Source organism: Hemitrygon akajei, chromosome 19, assembly GCF_048418815.1.
Source record: "Hemitrygon akajei chromosome 19, sHemAka1.3, whole genome shotgun sequence".
NCBI lineage: Eukaryota > Metazoa > Chordata > Chondrichthyes > Myliobatiformes > Dasyatidae > Hemitrygon > Hemitrygon akajei.
This window is the reverse complement of record NC_133142.1, coordinates 58798712-58820635: the sequence shown is the minus strand read 5'-3', so window position 1 is coordinate 58820635 and position 21924 is coordinate 58798712. Positions and strand designations below refer to the sequence as shown.

Here is a 21924-nt window from a genome sequence, read left to right as displayed (position 1 = left end):
TTAAAAGATTGCTATATTTCCATTCTGGCCTGTTCTGTGATGCCCATATGAAGTGACTTTAGCGTTAGTGACTTCTTTTTACCAGCACTGAACTCTAGAAATCCCTGCTCAAGTATTTCTTCCTCTCATTTTCTACAATGTATCTATATAACCATATAACAATTACAGCACGGAAACAGGCCATCTCGGCCCTTCTAGTCTGTGCCGACGCTTACTCTCACCTAGTCCCACTGGCCCGCACTCAGCCCATAACCCTCCATTCCTTTCCTATCCATATACCTATCCAATTTTACTTTAAATGACAATACCGAACCTGCCTCTACCACTTCTACTGGAAGCTCATTCCACACAGCTACCACTCTCTGAGTAAAGAAATTACCCCTCATGTTACCCTTAAAATTTTGCCCCCAACTCTCAAATCATGTCCTCTTGTTTGAATCTCCCCTACTCTCAATGGAAAAATCCTATCCACATCAACTCGATCTATCCCCCTCATTATTTTAAATACCTCTATCCAGTCTACCCTCAACCTTCTACGCTCCAAAGAATAAAGACCTAACTTGTTCAACCTTTCCCTGTAACTTAGGTGCTGAAACCCAGGTAATATTCTAGTAAATCTTCTCTGTACTCTCTCTATTTTGTTGATATCTTTCCTATAATTCGGTGACCAGAACTGTACACAATACTCCAAATTCGGCCTTACCAATGCCTTGTACAATTTTAACATTACATCCCAACTCCTATACTCAATGCTCTGATTTATAAAGGCCAGCATACCAAAAGCTTTCTTCACCACCCTATCCACATGAGATTCCACCTTCAGGGAACTATGCACCATTATTCCTAGATCACTCTGTTCTACTGCATTCTTCAATGCCCTACCATTTACCATGTATGTCCTATTTGGATTATTCCTACCAAAATGTAGCACCTCACATTTATCAGCATTAAACTCCATCTGCCATCGTTCAGCCCACTCTTCTAACTGGCCTAAATCTCTCTGCAAGCTTTGAAAACCTACTTCATTATCCACAACGCCTCCTACCTTAGTATCATCTGCATACTTACTAATCCAATTTACCACTCCATCATCCAGATCATTAATGTATATGACAAACAACATTGGACCCAATACAAATCCCTGAGGCACACCACTAGTCACCGGCCTCCAACCTGACAAACAGTTATCCACCACTACTCTCTGGCATCTCCCATTTAGCCACTGTTGAATCCAATTTACTACTGTTCAAATCTGCCCTTAACCATTACTTTGGTTACTTGCTGTAATGGTGCCAGTCTTTCTATGAGCAGTGAGTGGTCTGAGCATTCTGTTTTTCTGCCCTTGGAGCACAGTGTGTCTTCTAGCACGGTCTGGTGCTTGAGCTTTCCTTTGGAGGGAACTGCCAGCTGTTTGGTGAGGACCTGTACAGTGCAGGAAGTCTTAAAGTGCAGCAAGCTGGCTCCTCTCTTGAATGATCTTTAATAGTTGCTGAGGGTCTGCCTGTAAGCTCATGGGCTGCCAAACTGCTGCTGGCTTGTGATGAGGTGCACACTTTTGATTGGGCTTCTAAAATTAACCCAAGTTTTCTTGGCAAAGAAATTGGAATTCTAAAATTAAATAGAAAATCAGTTGTAGCTCTCAGTCCTAACTGTGAATCCCAAGTCCTTTGCCATAAAATATCAACATGTCATTGGTGAGTGTGACCAGATCTGCTTTTGACTGTGTTATCCCCGAGTGTTTGTGTACATTTTGACCCATGTGATAATTATCCCAGTGCTTCAAATTCAGATTTATTTATTTATCACGTGTTCATGGAAATGTATACTGTAGTGAAATGCGCTGTTTGCATTAACAACCAGCCCAACTACGGATGTGCTGGGGGCAGCCCACAGGTATCGCCAAACATTCCAGTGCCTACAGAGCATGCCCACTGTGTTCAGCGGTGAGTGCTTTTCTTAAAGACATTGGAAAAGCAAATGAGTTTCATTTTACAAAAGAGGCAACATCAATCGAAAACAAGGAAATCGTATGGAGTTTTGAAATTCTAAGTAAATTTATTGTCACCATATCCAACCCTGAGATCCATTTTCTTGTGGGCATTCACTGTAAATACAAGAACCCCAACAGAATCAATGAAAGACCACCCAGCCAATGTGCAAAGAAAAACAAACTGTCCAAATACAACAAGAAAAAAAGAAATAATAATAAATAAGCATTAGCTATTGAGAACGAGATGAAGAGTCTTTGAAAGTGAATCCATAGGTTATGGGACAGTTAAGTGATGGGGTGAGTGAAGTGATCCCCTCTGGTTGAAGAGCCTGATGGTTGAGGGATAATAATCTAGTGGTACAGGTCCTGAGGGTCCTGTGCAGCCTTCCTCATGGCATCAGGAAGAAGAGAGCACAGCATGGATGGTGGGAGTCCTTGATGGATGTTACTTTTCTGCCACAGTGCTCGTGCTTAATGGTTGGGAGGGCTTTACCCCTGATGGACTGGGTCGTATCTGCTACTTTTTGCAAGCTCTTCTGTTTAAGGGCATTAGTGTTTCCATACCACGCCATGAGGCAACCAGTCAATATACTCTCCACCACACATCCATAGACATTTGTCAAAGTTTTAGATGCTCATTGGCGGAGGAACTGGACTTGTTGCAGAATGTGTTGCTGCTTGCTACAGAAAGCCATTGGAGTCGGTGCTCAAAAGCAGAGTGCAGTCTAACAGCGAGTGATTGTCTAGGATGTTGTTGTTGCTATCGCAAGGCCTGGTTGGACATTAGGAATTTAAAGTACTGCAAGTCCAGTTTGCTGGTTTATTGGCGAGACCGATGGTGGGAGAGCTGCATAGTCGAGGTTTTAACCTTATGCCTTCGGATTGCCTGTGGCAGCGGACCAGGAGGGGAGACACTGGAGGCGGTGTGGCGCAGTGTCCATGCTGGATGGGGGGCTGGCCCCTCCTGTCGGTGTTGCTCTCCATTGTTTGCTCGGTGAAGGGTGAGCTGAATTATGTCTGTGCGTACATTTGTCTACAGACTGCAGAGATGCTTGTTCTTGCTGAGAACACCCTTGCACCATCAATTTGCAGGATATGTCACTCAGGGACTTGGGGTATACTGTGTGACTGTATGTTTACTGCATTCTACCAGTGCTTTATGTGCCTTGTGCTGTGTGTGACTGTAGGTACTGTATTTTGCACCTTGGCCCTGGAGGAACACTATTTTGTTCGGCTGTATTCATCAGTATTCATATACATAATAAGTCACAGTCATAGAACACTACAGCATAGAAACAGGCCCATTGCCCAACTAGTTCGTGCTGAACTGTTAACTCCATCTCTTTTGACTCCATGCATAGAAGATCTGGTGATTCCAGAGGACAAATTTTGTTACTTGCTATCCTTTTGCTTTTTATATATCTGTAGAAGCTCTTTGGTTTTTCCTTCATCTTGTCTGCTTGAGCACCCTGATGCTGCCTTTTAGCCCTCATAATTTTCTTCTCAAGTGTTCTCTTGCATTTCATATACTCTGCAAGTATCTAATTTGTTCCTGTTTGCCTAGGCCATAGTTGGAGCTTAACATCAAAGGATATACTTTGTATAGAAAGGACAGGCAGGAAGGCGTAGGCAGTGATGTGGTTCTGTTGGTAAGAGATGGAATTACATTTTTAGAAAGAGGTGATATAGGGTGAGATACTGTCAAATCTTTGAGGGTGGAGTTAAGAAACTGCAAGAGTAAAAAAAAAACCATTATAGGTATCCAATTATCCAAAAAGTAGCCAGGATGTGGTGTTGTGATTGCAAAGGGAGCTGAAAAGGTTATATAATAAGGGTAATGATACAATTGTAATGGGGGACTTTAATATGGAAGGGATTGGAAAAAACCAGGTTGGTGTAAGATTGCAGGAGGGGGAATTTGTTGAATGCCTACGGGATGGCTGTTCAGTGCAGTTTGCGCTCGACCCTACGAGGGGAAAGGCTATCTTAGATTGGGTGCTATGTAATAATTCAGATTTTATTAGGGAGTTTAACATAAAGGAACCCTTAGGAGGCAGTGATCATCAAATAATTGAATTCATACTGCAAATTGAGAGAAAGAAGCATAAGTCACATGTATCAGTATCGCAGTGGAACAAAGGGAATTACAGAGACATGAGAGAGGAGCTTGTCCAGGTGGATTGGAGGAGGATACTGGCAGGGATGACGGCAGAACAGAGGTGGCGGAAGTTTCTGGGAATAGTTCACAAGGTGCAGGATAGATATGTCCCACAGAAGTTGTTGCAGGAGTGGGCACCTGTGGTTGATAAGGAAAGTTAAGCACTGTATAAAAGCCAAGGAAAGGGCTTATAAGGTAGCAAAAGTGAGTGGGAAGCTTTTAAAATCCAACAAAAGGCAACTAAAAAAGCTGTAAGAAGGGAAAAGATGAAATATGAAGGCAAACTAGCTGATAATATAAAGCAGGATCTGAAAGATTTTTCGGTTACAAAAGGGAGTTGAGAGTTGATATTAGACCACTAGAAAATTATGCTGGTGAGGTCGTAATGGGGGCAAAGAAATGACAGATGAACTTTGCTTCAGTCTTTACTGTGTAGACACTAGCTGTATGCCAGAGGTCTGTGAGTGTCAGGGAGCAGGAGTGAGTGCCATTGCTATTACAAAGGAAAAATTGTGAGACAAGCTCTTAACGTGGATAAGTAACCTAGACTGGAGGGACTGGAGTGTTCTGAGAGGGGCTGCTGAAGAGCTAATGATGCATTGGTCGTGTTCTTTCAAGAATTACTGGAAATTATGGTCCCAGGGTACTAGAAGATTGCAAATGTCATTCCACTCTTTAAGAAGTGGGGGGGGAGGGAAAAGAAAGGAAATTATAGGCCAGTTAGCTTGACCTCAGTGGTTGGGGAAGAGTTGGAGTCCATTATTAAGGATGAGGTTTCAAGGTAGGTTGGAGACTAGTGATAAAATAAGTCAAAGTCAGCGTGGTTTCTGTAAAGGGAAATCTTATCTGACAAATCTGTTAGAGGACTTTGCGGAAGTAACAAGCAGGGTGGACAAAAGAGAGGAAGTGGATGTAATTTACTAGGATTTTCAGAAGGCATTTGAGAATGTGCCACACATGAGGCTGCTTAACAAGATAAACTCCTATGGTGTCACAGGAAATATACTGGCATGGATAAGAGGAATGGCTGCCAGTGACACGTGGTGTTCCATTGGGGTCAGTTTTGTCAATGATTTAGATGATGCAATTGATAGCTTTGTGACAAAGTTTGCGGATGATACAAAGATAGATGGAAGGGTAAGTAATGCTGAGGAAGCAATGCAATTGCAGCAGGACTTAGACAAATTGGAAGAATAAGCAAAAAATTGGCAGATGGAATTCAGTGTTGGGAAATGTATGATAATGCATTTTAGTAAAAGGAACAAAAGAGCAGTCGATTATCTAAATGGGGAGAAAATTCAAACATCAGAGGTGCAAAGGGACTTAGGAATCTTCATGCAAGACTCCCAGAAGGTTAGTTCCCAGGTTGAGTCTGTGGTAAGGAAGGCAAATGCAATGTTGGCCTTTATTTCATGGGGAATAGAATATAAAAGCAAGCTGATAATGCTGAAGCTTTACAAGGCACTTGTCAGGCTGCACTTGGAAGTATTGTCAACTGTTTTGGGCCCCATATCACAGAAAGGATGTATTGTCATTGGAGAGAGTTGCAGAGAGTCCAGAGAAGGTTCACGAGGATGATTCTGGGAATGAATGGGTTAACACAGGGGTGGGCAAACCTTTTGACTTGTGGGCCACAAAGGGTTCTAAAATTTGACAGAGGGGCCGGACCAGGAGCAGATGGACGGAGTGTTTTGGTAATACACCTCATAAGAGAAAATAAAATATCATGGGATATGTAGAAAACGTGTGCTTTAATTTCAATTGAAAATGAACAAATGCATTACAACAAAATATCTGTCTTTGAAGTCCCATGGTATTTAGCTATTTATTGAAATGACTTTTAAAACACTGAAAATTAAACGAATAAAATACAGCTTTATTAAATAGTAACAGTTATTATTTTAAAGCACTGAAAATTCTGTTATCCTTCAAGATATTATCATCATCACACTCCTCCTGACTGTCTTTATTTCAAAAACGGTAGGAGATGCAGGTCTACTTGTCCTGCTCCTTCTTATTCAATTGTCCCCTGTGCCAAAACTCAACAACGACCAGCACAAGGACAGAACAGTGACAGCGCGCCAGTATGCGGAGCGCGTTATTTGATCTGGAGCGCATTTTTTATTTTGAGAACGTACGTGCACCTGCGCACTACTCATGTCCATCACTTAACAGAAATGACATGTAACATGTAAGGCTTATTGAAAAAAATATTTTCAAATGCATTTTTTACATAACACAACGAAGAAACTTATTTTTAATTTCAGTGGGAACAGTGTTGTTGGTCTCCCTTTTTAGCCAGCGCATCAAAGTCTGGATTTAGTTTTGTTGTGGCGAAAACACCAGAATTGCGGGGAAAAAAACGTTAACAAGGTTTATTAATATAATTTCATCAAGTTCTGCGGGCCGGATTTTGGAATATTGTGTACAGTTCTGGTCACCGAATTATAGGAAAGATATCAATAAATTAGAGAGAGTGCAGAGACGATTTACTAGGATGTTACCAGGGTTTCAGCACTTAAGTTACAGAGAAAGGTTGAACAAGTTAGGTCTCTATTCATTGGAGCGTAGAAGGTTGAGGGGGGATTTGATCGAGGTATTTAAAATGTTGAGAGGGATAGATAGAGTTGACGTGAATAGGCTGTTTCCATTGAGAGTAGGGGAGATTCAAACGAGAGGACATGATTTGAGAGTTAGGGGGCAAAAGTTTAAGGGAAACACGAGGGGGTATTTCTTTACTCAGAGAGTGATAGCTGTGTGGAATGAGCTTCCTGTAGAAGTAGTAGAGGCCAGATCAGTTGTGTCATTTAAGGTAAAATTGGATAGGTATATGGATAGGAAAGGAGTGGAGGGTTATGGGCTGAGTGCGGGTAGGTGGGACTAGGTGAGATTAAGAGTTCGGCACGGACTAGGAGGGCCGGAATGGCCTGTTTCCGTGCTGTGATTGTTATATGGTTATATGGTTATATGGTTATATGGATTAAAAAGCTTAACGGGCCGCATATGGCCCCCGGGCCGTAGTTTGCCCATGCCTGGGTTAACACGAGGAATGTTTAGTAGCTTTGAACCTGTACTCACTGGAGTGTAGAAGAATGTGCAGGGATCTCATTGAAACCTACCGATTGTTGAAAGGACGTTTCCTATGGTGGGTGTGCCCAGAACTAGAGGGCACAGCCTCAAAATTGAGGGGCAAGTCTGTGAGTATATTTAAAGTGCAAGTTGATAGATTCCTGATTGGTCAGGGCATCAAGGGTTATGATGAGAGGGCAGGTGTATGGGGTTGACTGGGATCTGCAATCAGCCATGATGAAATGGCAGAGCAGACTTGATGGGCTGAATGACCTAATTCTGCTCCAATGTCTTATGGTCTTGTACCTGCGCGCATCTTTTTCTTAACCAGGGCCTCAATATCTTTTGAAAATCCAGGTGCCCTAAACAACATACAAACTCTGAATTCTCAGAATTTCACAAGCTTCTGTCACCTGCTCTGTCATTCAGAGTCTTCCCCAATCAGAAGGTCCTGGATCCGCAATCTGCTGAGATCCAGATCAGAGGCATTCAAGTCTGGTAACCAAGAAAGTTACAAGAGGTGCAGGTACGATCTTTGGAAAGCCATCTTAAGGGTGAAGTCGCAATTCCTGACCAAACTTGAATCAATGAAGGATGCTTGACAGTCGTGGCAGGGCTTGAATACTATCACCTCTTATAAAGTTAAATCAACCGACATAGGAGACAGCAGGGCTTCACTTCCAGATAAGCTCAATGCCTTCTCTTCAAGTGTCTTATGTGCCACAATTTTCTGCCCTGGAACCAATTGTTTATGGAGTGGCCAATCCTTTTTAATGTAATGAGATTCCTTAGCACTCTGAAGTCAATGCCATTTGCTGTCCTGACGATATGGCAAGAGCAGGATTATGTGACAGACTACCACTTCTGTCTGACCAGTGAGTCTGTTTGCTCTGCTAAAGCCAAGAATCCATCGAATACCCCAATATCCCTTCAGGCATGAGACCTGTGCTGCATGACCATCGTCTTTCAGTACCAAAACCACCAGACACATGGAGTCTAGAGGAGGCAGACGAAGATGCCATGATGCACCTACCAGGAATCACCTGCTGTTTCATTTACAAGTGGGGCAGCCAGTGATGTATTGCTTTGAGATCTGCACTATTCGCCGATGACACAACTGTGGTCGGCAAAATCTCAGACGGTAATGAGGAAGTGTATACGGGTGAGATAGATCAGGTGGTTGAGTAGTGTTGCAACAACGATGTTGCATTCAACATCAGTAAGACCAAAGAATTGGTTGTGGTCTTCAAGAAGAGGAAATCTAGGGAATACATACAAGTCCTTACTGAGGACTGCAGCTGAAAGAGTGAGCAGTTTCAAGTTCCTGGGTGTCAACTTCTCTGAAGATTTATATCCTAAGCCCAATATATTGATGCAATTACAAAGAAGGCACACCAATGGCTATGTCTTGCTAGGGACGAGGAGATTTGGTATGTCACCAAAGACACTAGAAAATTTCTAGATATACCATGGAGAGTATTCTAACTGGTTGCATCATCATCTGGTATGGAGGAGCCACTGCACAGGATTGGAGAAAGCTGCAGAGGGGTGTAAACTCAGCCAGCTCCATCATGGGTGCAAGCCTCTACACCAATGAGGACATCTTCAAGGCGATGCCTCAAATAGGTGGCATCCATCATTAAGGACTCACACCACCCAGGATATGCCCTCTTCTCATTCCTACCTTCAGGGAGGAGGTCCAGCAGTAAGAAGAGACCCACTCAATGTTTTAGGAATAACTTGTTGAATTGAATTGAATTTCAGTTTATTGTCATTTAGAAACCACAACTGCAATGCAATTAAAAAATGAATCAACGTTCCTCCAGAATGATATCACAAAAGCACACAATAAAACAGACTATACCAGAAAATCCACATAACGTTTGGCAATCCCCAAATCCAGAGTCCGGAGAGGCTGCTGCGTATTAACATTGTGCTACCATCTTAGCGCGTTTCCCGGAAAGGAGGTCTAAACCCACCAGACAAAACAAGACTACCCAGACACACCAAGTCAGGAGACCAACTCTACCACCCAACAAACCAAAAACTAAAGCTACAAGACCTACACAAAACCACATAGTTACAACATATAGTTACAACAGTGCAAACAATACCATAATTGATAAAAACAGACCATGGGCACAGCAAAAAATAGTCCAAAGATGTTAAAAGACTATAAGTTCAAAAGAAACCACCACACAGTTTCCACAAGTCCTCAGGGTCCCGATAGACTCGTCATCCCATGCAGGTGGCAGAAGGGAATACCCCTGCTATGGACTTCCACGGCGCTGCCGGATTCAGCCTCGCAGACGCAGCACACAGTGAAAGCACCCCGACTACAGCGGACTCTGAGTCCATCGAACCTCCGAGCCTCCGACCATCCCCTCCTGCACAGCCTTTCTGAGCACCATCCTCTGCCGAGTGCACTATGACGCCCCCGCCACCGGCAATGCGACCCCGAGGACTGGGGGCCTGTTCTTCCTAGCAGAGACCTGGACCTCACAACAGCAGCAGCAACGAAGAAGGCCTTCCTGGAGATTTCCAGATGTTCCTCTGTGCTCCCACGTCCATTTTTCATCAGATTAGGATTGTGCACGGCATCTGGCTTGACAAATAACAGATATCAACACTAGAGAGGTCGCTGCAAACTGCGTCGTGCCATCATCTTGAAGCACTATATTGTACTGACAATATCTCTTAAAATATATATAATATTTTAAGTATTGCTCTGCACTGCTGCTGAAAACCAACAGATTTCATGACATATATTACTGATAATTATCCTGATTCTGATGTGGATATTTGTTAACTTCATTGCTGTTGGATCAAAAGCCTGGACCTTTGTACTGTACCTGATAGAGTTGTAGACACTGATGAGTTGAAAAGGTATTTGCCTTGCTCAAAACCCCTAAATTCTAGGATTAAATAATAAAAAAGTGAGCAAATTTACTGGAAAAATATACTGGAGGAACAGCAGATGACATTACATGCATACTAGGATAGTTGGGAGTGTTTTTCACCAGGGCTGTATAATCCTGTGCATCTTGAAACATTCTTCTCTTAACCATCACTCACTGCAAGTGGATTTTCACTCTGCTTTTCTGTCTCCTGTGTGGCTGAGCTGTGGTGTTCTTCAACCACAAATCTAAGACCAAAGCTATTGTTTTCAGCTTCTTCCCCAACCTCCTGCTACTGATTCTGTTTCCATTATTTGCTGTCGTCTCAGATGAAATCAGATTCGTCGTAAGTGTCAGCATTCTGCAGTCCTCTGCTTTTAGTCCCATATTTTCTCCATGACGAATTTCAACTGTTACCTTAATCAGTTAAGCCCTGAATTTGAATGTTTTATGTATGCTTGTAAACTGCCACTGTAACCCAACAATTACTGGTGCATAAACTTGGAGGTGGTGTTGTGGATAGTGAGGCAGGTTGTCAAAGGTTACAGCAGGATATACAGTAGATCATTTAGAAAACTGGGTGGAAAGATGGAATTTAATCCTAACAAGTGCAAGGTAACTTTCAGGAAGCCTTTGATAAGGTCCCACATAGGAGATTAATGGGCAAAATTAAAGCACATGGTATTGGGGGTAGGATATTAACATGGATAGAAAATTGGTTGGCAGACAGGAAACAAAGAGTAGGGATTAACGGGTCCTTTTCAGAATGGCAAGCAGTCACTCGTGGGGTACCGCAAGGCTCGGTGCTGGGACCGCAGCTATTTACAATATACATTAATGATTTAGATGAAGGGATTAAAAGTAACATTAGCAAATTTGCAGATGACACAAAGCTAGGTGGCAGTGTGAAATGTGAGGAGGATGTTATGAGAATGCAGGGTGACTTGGACAGGTTGGGTGAGTGCGCAGATGCATGACAGATGCAGTTTAATGTGGATAAATGTGAGGTTATCCACTTTGGTGGCAAGAACAGGAAGGCAGATTACTATCTGAATGGTGTCAAGTTAGGAAAAGGGGAAGTACAACGAGATCTATGTGTTCTTGTTCATCAGTCACTGAAAGTAAGCACGCAGGTACAGCAGGCAGTGAAGAAAGCTAATGGCATGTTGGCCTTCATAACAAGGGGAGTTAAGTATAGGAGCAAAGAGGTCCTTCTGCAGCTGTACAAGGCCCTGGTGAGACCACACCTGGAGTATTGTGTTCAGTTTTGGTCTCCAAATTTGAGAAAGGACATTCTTGCTATTGAGGGAGTGCAGCGTAGGTTCACGAGGTTAAATCCCAGGATGGGGGGACTGTCATATGTTGAAAGATTGGAGTGACTGGGCTTATATACACTGGAATTTGGAAGGATGGGAGGGGATCTGATTGAAACATATAAGATGATTAAGGGAGAGGTCACGCTAGAGGCAGAAAACATGTTCCCGATGTTGGGGGAGTCCAGAACCGGAGGCCACAGTTTAAGAATAAGGGGTAGGCCATTTAGAATGGAGTTGAGGAAAAACTTTTTCACTCAGAGTTGTGGATCTGTGGAATGCTCTGCCTCAGAAGGCAGTGGAGGCCAATTCTCTGGATGCTTTCAAGAAAGATAGAGCTCTTAAAGATAGCGGAGTCAGGTGATATGGGGAGAAGGCAGGAACGGGGTACTGATTGTGGATGATCAGTCATGATCACATTGAATGGTGGTGCTGGCTCAAAGGGCCGAATGGCCTACTCCTGCACCTATTGTGTATTGTCTATTGTAACTAATGCACTTTGGGAAATTCAATTGGTCTAGAACATATACAGGAAATGATAGCTTCCTAAGACATATTGAGACATCTAGGAGTTCAAGTCCCCAGTTTCCTAAAAATGACATTACAGATGAAGAAGTCATGTGGCATGCCTGCCTTTGTAAACTAAGGATTCTGTGTATTACGAGTATTTAGTGGCTGCCACACTAAAAGACGCATGTGTTTGTGCAAAAGACCATGCTGAGGAGAATTGCCAGGGTGTTTTCTGGATTGGAGGACTTTGGTTATGGCAAGAGATTGGATAGACTGGGCTTGTACTAGAAGACTGAGGTGTAATCTGATAGAAATATTTCATTATAGTAAACAAAGATAGGGTGAGTAATCAAAATCATTTTCCTGCAATAGGGGTATCAAACACAACAAGGCATAGTTTTAAGGTGAGAGACAAGACTTAGAGGGGACCTGAGTGGTAAGCTTTTTTAAATGCTGTTTTAATATCTGGAACTCATTACCAAAGGAGGTGCTGGAATCTATGTTTCAGAGGCGTTTAGATAGACGCTTAAATTGGCAAGGCATAGAAGGATGTGGTCTTAATGGAAGCAAATAGGTTTGTATATAGCAGTTCCCTCAGAGTTATAGTCAGTATTTTTTGTGTTTGTCTGCCATTTCCTACTTCCCTATACCTCACTTTCTTCAGTTTATAAAGAACCCCTCCCTGACCTCTGTGACTTGTTGCCTGCACTCCATGCACTGGTTCTTAAATCAATCTTTCTCTTCGTGAGTCCATGCTGACTACAGTGTGCGTTCAGCTAGCCCCAATTTCCTGTGTTTGGCCCTTACTCCTTAAAGCCCTGCCCTTCCATGTACCTATCCAAGTGCTTCTTAAATGACACTATTGTACCTGTCTCAACCACTTCTGCCAGCATACTTTCCACCCCCTGCATGAAAGTGTTTCTCCTCAGGTCTCTTTTAAACCTTTTCTCCTCTCACCCTGAACCTATGCTGCCCTACCCTTGGGGAAAAGACTGTTATCATCCACCTTTCATAATTTTAAATATTCCTCTAAGGTTGCTGCATTCACCCAAGTTCCCAGGAATAAAGACTTAGCCTACCAAACTCTCCTTACAATCAGGCCCTCTAGTCCTGGCAGCATCTTGTAAATCTTTTATTCCATTCTTTCCAGTTTAACCACATCTTTCCTATAACAGTATTCCAAGTGCAGCATTACCAAAGACTCATAGACTGTAGCATAATGTCCCAACTCTGAGCCCTGACTGATGGAGTCCAATGTGCTAAATGCCTTTGTCAACCTATGATGTCGCTTTCGACGAACTTTGCACACATGCTTCTAGGTCTCTCTGTTCCTTTACGCTCCCTTGTGCCCTACTATTCATGGTATATGGTTTGACTTTCCAAAATGCATCTAGTCACAAACTACAATAATATTCACTATGCAGGACATCTAATTTCATGTCATCTGCAAAGTTGCTGATCAAGCCTTGTACATTTGAATCCAAATCATTAATATAAATGACAAATAACAGGGTCCCACACCAACCCCTATGGCACATCACTAGTCGCCAGCCTCCATTCCAAGAAACAAACCTCCACCACCACCCTCTGTTTCTTAGCTCTGAGCCAATTAACTGCCGTTTCAGTTACCTGTCCTGCCTCCTTCCCTAAACTCTCCTGAGTAGGGCCCTGTGTATGTTGATTCAGAAAACTACTGAACACATTTTACATATTCCACCTCATTCAGGCCTTTAACACTCTGGGCAGTCCAGTCAATGCTGGGGAAATTGAAATCTCTGACTAATACAATTCTATTATTCCTACAATTGAGCAACTTCTCAAGCACATCTGCTTGTCAGGTTCCCACTGACTATTGGGGGTTCTATAATATAACTGCATGAGGGTGACCCTTCCCTTTTTGTTTCTAATACTCTCCCTAAACTTTATCTTCTTTTCTTCAGCAATTCTAAGAAGATAACAGCTCTGCTGAAGGACAGATTCCTGAATGAATGATCTCTATTAAAATTTAACCCCCAACATGACAACTGTGAAATTAAATTCAACTCATTAAATAAATCTGGAATGCATTGCTATTATCAGTAGTGGTGATAAAAGTGAATGTAGTGAAAGTCCATCTGTTTTAGTAATGTCCTTCAAGCTAGGAAATCTGCAGTCCTGAACAGAGTTTGGCTCAGTGTGACTCTGGGTTGAGAGCAAGGTGGTTGAGTATTAATGATTATTTGAAGTGCATTAGTAAGGTTGGATAAATATGGGTAAACATTATGACCTTGTCAATAGTGCTTACATCTTGTGGAAGAAAAATCTTATTTAGCCCTATTCATTTTTTGTTACACTTTCCCATTGTAATTAAAAGCAGTTTTTTCTTGAAGGCTATCTGCGGACAATAAAATCTCAGTAACCATTTTGATAGTTGTCTGGTTCTTTCTTTCCCATGTATCTCAGCCAAAACTAGACTGTCTTTTGATATTAAAAAAATAAGTGGTCACCTGTTGAAGAGAGTCAGTTTCAGGGTAGAAAGGTTGGTTAATCTTGATTTGAAACAGTCTCCCAAATGTGTGCCAGGATTGGGTTAGTACATTAAAAGCCAAATGAGCACAAACTTCCTATTCCTTAACAATTGGTTTGTTGGACAGGGTGTGAGCAGCTGTTACTGGAGGCAATGTAATTGGCATGGAAAGCTGCTTCAGTTTAGCTTACAGAATGGTGGAGCACACACAATGGGCCGATAGCCTAATTCTGCTCATATGTTTTGGTATCTTTGATCTAGTTTCTTGAGTTTATCTATTCTTGAGCAACCAGGCTTAGAAAGATGGAGTGCCAACTTGGAAGACAAACTCATGAGATGAGAAGTGTTGATGAGCCAGAATTATGACATGGATTTAGTGAAGCCTTCTAATGACGTGTGGTCCTCCACTCCCTAGCAGCAGAGTGATTCACAGATCTCACATGGTATTGCATTTAATGATCAAAGTTACTGTGAAGCCTGTATACACAGCCAACTAAAAGGTATCAAGCACATTTTATAGCCAGTGACTGATGCCAGAGATGTACAGATATTTCTAAATCATTCAGTCAGCACAATCCTGCCTTTCTCCGCCTTAGTTAGAATGAAGAATCTTTTTGACTGTAATTAGGTATGTAAATAATCTCTGTGTCTGGTACATCAGGCAGCGAGGTTTTTTGGGAATGCCAAGAATTGAGTTATTGCCCTTTTGTTTTAATTATAGCTTATCTTGAGTATAATTTTAAATATTTTCAGGGTCAGATTTTCTGGTCCCTACTATATGTGCATGACCAGAATCCCAAAAGACTGGACCCATCCCTGAGTATTTGTTCTTCCCTGCACTCAAACTGCTTATCAGATAGCAATGCTAATTCATTTTCAGATATCTATGCTCTACCCATCTCTATATTTTGTATTTTTGTAATTTGTGTCAATTTACTGAATTGCTGACAGTTGGATTGTTTGTTCTATATTTCAGATCAAAATGTGGACGGGCGTCTTGGCCCAGACACAGTGGTCCTGGATCACACCAGTGGGTTTGAGGGATTGCTGCTTGTGGATGATGATTTGCTCGGGGTAAGTACTCAAAAGAATTATTTCAAGAATACTTCCTAATTTTAAGTACAAGTTATGAAGCCAATTTCTTCCATTTCATCATGTTTTCTTCTTTAAATTCTACATGAACATGATGAGCCAAGAGGCCCAATTCTATGTTCTGTGGGAGAGAGGAAAGGGGTTTGTTTTATTTTTGTTTTGCTGAACATGTTATGTTGGCACTGGAATGTATGATGACACATAAGGGCTGCCCTCAGCACATCCTTGAGTATGTTGGTCGTTAACCCAAATGACACGTTTCACTATTTTTCAATAAACACATCTGAATTGTAAGCATAGAAGCATGACCTTTGGGCCCACCATGTCTGAGCTTACCATTATGCCTGTCTATACCAATCCTATTTGTCTACGTATTCTCTATGTCCTGTCCAGGTACCTCATATGTTGGTGTCCCCTCCACTAACTGCAAGTCATTCCAAGTTCTAGCTACTCTGTGAAAAATTAATCTTCTTTAAAGATGGTCTTTAAACCCATGATCTTAAGTTTAAAACATCCATACCATGTGAAACAGACATTGGCTGTCTACCCCATCTATAGTTTTTATAAATTTATATACTTCTATCACGTCACTTCTCAGCTTCCTTCCCTTTAGTGAAAACAAATCTAGTCCATCCAATTTCTCCTGATATTCAAGCAATACCCTGTGAATCATTTCTCCATCTTCTAAAATGGGTTTTCTTATACATTCCTGAAAGCAGTTTTATTGAGCAGTTCAATTATTAGAAATTGCATTTCCCTTTTTGGTTTGGGGATTAAAATAAATAAACAGACACCTGTGTTATAATTATCTATCAAATATTGTTTTCTGTAATCTAATATTGGTTACTAAGCTTGACAGGTGATTTGCATCCATTATGTTTTCCATAAGATCATATAACTCTCCCTAACTAAAATCCTTGCCCATATTTTCATTACCTCAAAGCTTGATCATGTCTTTCTTCTAATATGGTGATCAGAGCAACATACCTTAAATGGGCCCAACCAACATATTGTGCAAATGGAGCTGGACGTTCCTATTCTTGTATTTCGTGCTTTGAAACACGCCATATGCCTTCTTTATCATCCTGTCTACCTGTGTTTCCATCTTCAAGGAATATGCATTTGTACCCCAAGATCTCTTTGTTCTATGGAATTCCCCAGGCCCCCACTATGTATGTCCTGCTGTAGCTTAACTTCCAAAATGCATAAATGCATCAGTGCACACTTGTCTGAGTTAAATTCCTTCTGCCATTCCTTTGCCTACTTTGCCAGTTGATCTGTTATACATTAGATAATTTCATCAATGTTCATCCCCCCCAACCAAGTTTGAGTGCATTTGCAAACTTGCAAACCAAATCACTTACTTTCTCATCCAAATCATTAATATACATGACAAACCTCAAAGAACCCTGCACTGATTTTGTGGCATACCATTGATCACAGGCCTCCAATCTGAAAAAATGACCTTTCACTATCACCCCCTGACTCCTTCCACTAAACTAAGTTTGTAACTAGTTAGCTAGCTAACCCTGGATCACCTTGCCATGCAAAATCTTATCAAAAGCCTTGTTAAACTTCAAGTAGTTAATGTGGACAGTCTTGCCCTGATCAATCCTCTTGATAAGCTCTTCAAAAACAAACTTGATCCAACTTCTGAGACACCATTTCCCAGGCATAAACCCAATAATTTTGTATCCGTCCTAGCCTTTCCAAATGCAAATTAATCCTGTCTGTCAAAATTCCCTGCCGTAACTTCCCCATTACCCATTATATGAGGCTCTCTGGCCTGTAGTTCTTTGGCTTAAAAGAGGCAGAGCATTAGTTATGCAATGATTTGTTAATTTTCCCTCTGATGGACTTGAATTTCTTGTTGAGGTCATGTGCAGCCGCATGGTGGTGTGGCAGGTATTGCTGCTGCCTCAACTATAGTGACCTACCTGACCTGATCTACTGTCTTGTGGAAATTGCATGCTCCCTTATGGAGGCAGGAATTTCATCTGAGTGCTCTGGTTTCCTCCCCAATCCTGAAGAAATGTGGGTTACTAGTTCAACACACACAAAATGCTGGAGGAGATCAGCAGGCCAGGCAACATCTATGGGGGAAAAAAGTATATTTTTCATAGATGCTGCCTGGCCTGCTGAGTTCCTCCAGCATTTTGTGTGTGTGTTGCTCGGATTTCCAGCATCTGCGATTTTCTCTTGTTTGTGGGTTACTAGATCAATTGGTTACATAAATTACAATTACTGTACATGGCTGGTAGGAGAATCAGGCTGGAGGCAGTGGGAATATGAGGTAGAATAGGTTACAGAGAAATAAGTTGTGGAGCGAGACTGATAGCATTGGTCTGACCACCAGTGCATACTTGTACAGCTGTCTCCCCTGTCATGAGAAAAAAATAAGTTTCACAGGTAGTGAATGTGCCTGTTATTCCTCCATCCGATTTGGCAGCAAATGGTATGCTCTTTGAATATGCTGCAGATCATGTTGAGTAAAATCTGGCTCTCCTCCAGGGTTCACATGCTTGTGTTTTGGGGAGGATGCGGAGGAGAGGTTTATAGTTGCTGAGTAGAAATGGCACTGGCTGAGATTAGCTGACTCAACATGGAGTGACTTTGAAGATGTTTTTCTTGGCCTGAGATAATAGCATAGTTCAGATGTGACCTTTATTTAAATTTTACTGCATTTGCTGGCCTTGGTCATTCTTGGTCATGCTTGCTGAGATTTCTACCTCCCATTCTTTTACACTGAATCTTTGAAGGAGCAGAATTAGGCCATTTTGACCAATTGAGTCTGCTCCACCATTCAAACATGACTGATGTTTTCTATAACCCCATTTTTCTGCCTTCTCCCCATAACCCTTAACCCTCTTACCAATTAAGAACCTGTCTCCTTTAAATGCACCTAATGATTGTCCTCCATAGCCCTCTATAGCAACGAATTCCACTGATTCACCACACTCTGGCTGAAGGAATCCCTTTATTCTGAGGCCATGCCCTCAGATCCAGACTGGCCACACTGCTACTCCTTCACTGCCACTTTCAATGTTTCCCTGAGTGTTCCTGCATTTTATTTCATGAATGTGAAGTTACTTTGAGATTACTGTAACCCTCCCTTTTGTAGCTGAGGAATAATTATGGTACTCGCTCTGCTTTTCTCCCTTTTTAGGTTGTTGGCCACAGTAATTTTAGCTCAATCAGAGCCACCTCGTGTGTGTACAAAGGTGAGTGATGGTCCTGCCTCGCTGTCAAAGTGATGTGACACTGGATTACTGTAGTGAGTCCATAGCTTGTGGGTTGTGAGTATACAGAATGTGTTACCAGATACAGTGTTTGAGGCAAGTACAATAACAACGCTTAAAAGACATTTGGAAAAGTACAGGGGTAAGAGGGGCTTAGAGGGATAGGGCCAAATACAAACAAATTGGACTGACTTGAAGGCTGGTATGGACAAGTTGGGCCAAAGGGCCTGTTTGCATGCTGCGTTACACAGTGACCATAAACTCAGCTACCTAGCTAGTGGCTAATCACTAATTAGAGTGGCTAATCACTCTCTTCCAATTTTGATGTTCTTATCTGATTCCGAAGAGAGTTCAACAGATCCATGATATTGCTGAGACCTCCAATCTCCACCACTATAAGACCATTTAATTCCCCCCTCCCCCCCAACTCATCAGCTGCTAAAATTCTTGCCCATACTTTAATTACCTCAGGTTGATTTTATCTAATGTATCTCTGGCCAAAAAAATCCCTTTCTACAAACTAGATGATCTTTAAACAATATCATCCAAGTTCTGCTATCCATATCCAAACTACCCATCGTACTCACTCGTTAAGACTTCCCTTTGCCGATTTACACTGTTTCTCATTTAAATAGTATTTTGGTTGTAAAATTCTCATCCTTCTTTTCCATTGCCTTGCCCTCATCTACTGCAGTAAAATGTACCAACATTATAACTCACTGAGATAAATACTTCCTCAGTCTGTCCTCTGAGCATCTCTGAATTTACTGGCTGATGACATAAGAGATGTGAGTATCTTATGACTGGTCTGGCACTCATCAAGATCATATTGGATAATTCTCCTCAGTTCCACTTTCCATTCTAATTCTCACATGTTCTTAGATTAAAAACAACTGTCATTATATGCATTTTTCAAGGATTCTCAAGACTAGCAGTCTTTTAGTATGTTCATGTTCCTCGTGGGCCCAGCAGGAGTGCAGTTACAAAGAAAGCATGGCAGCGCCTTGATTTCTTTTGGAGTTTGTGAAGATTCAGCATGTCATCTAAAACCTTGTTAAACTTCTATAGATATGTGTTGGAGAGTATATTGACTGGCTGCATAACAGCCTAGTATGGAAACACTAATGCCCTTGAACGGAAAATCTTACATATAAAGTAGAGATACAGCCTAGTTTATCACTGGTAACGGCCTCATCTACACAACGCGTTGTTGCAGGAAAGCAGCATCCATCATCAGGGACGTCCACCATGCTCTCTTCTTGCTGCTGTCATTAGGAAGAAGGTGCAGGAGCCTCAGCACTCACACCACCAGGTTCAAGAATAGTTATTACCCCTCAGCCATCATGTTTGGAACCAAAAGGGATAATTTCACTTGTCCTCATCATTGAAATGTTCCCACAACCTATGGACTCAGTTTCAAGGACTCATCTCATATTCTCGATATTTATTGCTTACATATTTATTATTATTATTATTATTATTTCTTTTTGTATTTACAGTCTGTTGTCATTTGCTCACTGATTGAACATCCAAATTAGCGTGCTCTTTCAGTAATTCTATTATGGATTTATTGAGTATGTCCGCAAGAAAATGAATGTCAGAGTTGTGTATGGTGACATATATGTACTTTGATAATAAATTTACTTTGAACTTTGAATCTTAGACCTGAAAGACCTCTTGAAACTCTATGGCCCTTATTTCTGGAATACAATTTAATACAATTTAAGGAAAATTATATTGTAGTACAGACCCAGTATAGCCCCTTAGTTATATCTTTCTTTCTTCTAAGACCCAGCCACATTTTCCTTTGTACTTGATCTTTCTTAATTGGCTTTTCCACTCCCCGGAAATCAACCTAATAAATCTTACCTCTGCCTCAGAGTAAGTATGTATTCCCAAGTGTAGTCTCACATAAGTCCTGTATAACAGCAGGGTTTCCTTCATCTTGTTTATTTGCTCCTTGCATATTAAAAACTGCAGCTGTATTTGTGGTGTGTATGCAGGGAGCACTTGAAACTCATTCAATGCCAATGTTTAATAGTTGCCCTTTAATAGAGTCTTTCTGTTCTTCCTCCCAATATGAGTGTATTGTCTATAAGCAACATTGTATTTGTGTGTCAATTCCTTGCCTTTTTCTTAATCTCCCTTTACCCCTTTGTATCCTCTGTAATTTCTAATTCATTTAAGTCTGGATGGCAGGACAACAGTACATCAAAATTATAAATATAGATTTTAAATAATCACAAATTTCCAACCATCTTGGAAACCAGTCGCCATTCAATTTTATTCACTCCCTGTGAATTCAGAATAAAGTTGTTAGCACCAATGCTGCAAAGATTATGAAGCATCCTAGCCGTGGTAATGAAGATTTGTGTTCCAGATCTGGCTGCATTTTCACCTAGGCTGTTCTAGTACAGTTACAGTGTTGACATCCACTTGACAATGTGCAGAATTGGCAAGGTACATCTTGTTCACACAAAGCAGGACAAATCCATTCCAGCTCCCCACCATCAATGTCCTGTGAGTTATTACTTACTAGGAACTCAACTGGATGTTGGTATCCCACAGGGGTCGGTGTTGGGACTGCTTCTTTTTATGCCGTATATCAATGATTTAGATTATTGAATAGATGGCTTTGTTACCAAGTTTGCAGATGATACGACAAGTGGTGGAGGGGCAGGTAGTGTTGAGGAACCAGGTAGGCTGCAGAAGGACTTAGACAGATTAGGAGAATGGGCAAGAAAATGGGAAATGAAATACAATGTTGGAAAATGCATGGTCAAGCACTTTGGTAGTAGAAATAAATGTGCAGACTATTTTCTAAATGGGGAGAAAATCCAAAAATCTGAGATGCAAAGGGTCTTGGGAGTCCTTGTGCAGAACACGCTAAAGGTTAACCTGCAAGTTGAGTCGGTAGTGAGGAAGGCAGCTGCAATGTTAGGATTCATTTCAAGAGGTCCTGAATATGAGCAGGGATACGATGCTGAGGCTTTATAAGGCACTGGCGAGGCTTCACCTTGAGTATTGTGAACAGTTTTGGGCTCCTCATCTCAGAAATGATGTGCTGATGGTTTTTAGGTCAGTGAACTTTAATCAGCACAGGGAAACAGAGAGTGAACTGCAGCGAGCTAAATAAAAATGAATATCATT

General features: G+C 41.6%; 1 protein-coding gene across 1 annotated transcript in view; it reads left to right on the top strand.

Annotated features, from left to right (window-relative positions):
* The window catches only part of rnf123 (ring finger protein 123), a 435502-nt gene that overhangs the window by 35977 nt on the left and 377601 nt on the right, over positions 1 to 21924 (top strand). The window contains exons 5-6 of the mRNA XM_073072589.1: positions 15420 to 15517; positions 18702 to 18756. Coding sequence (XP_072928690.1) covers positions 15420 to 15517; positions 18702 to 18756 — 153 coding nt within the window. The remainder of the gene's footprint in view (positions 1 to 15419; positions 15518 to 18701; positions 18757 to 21924) is intronic.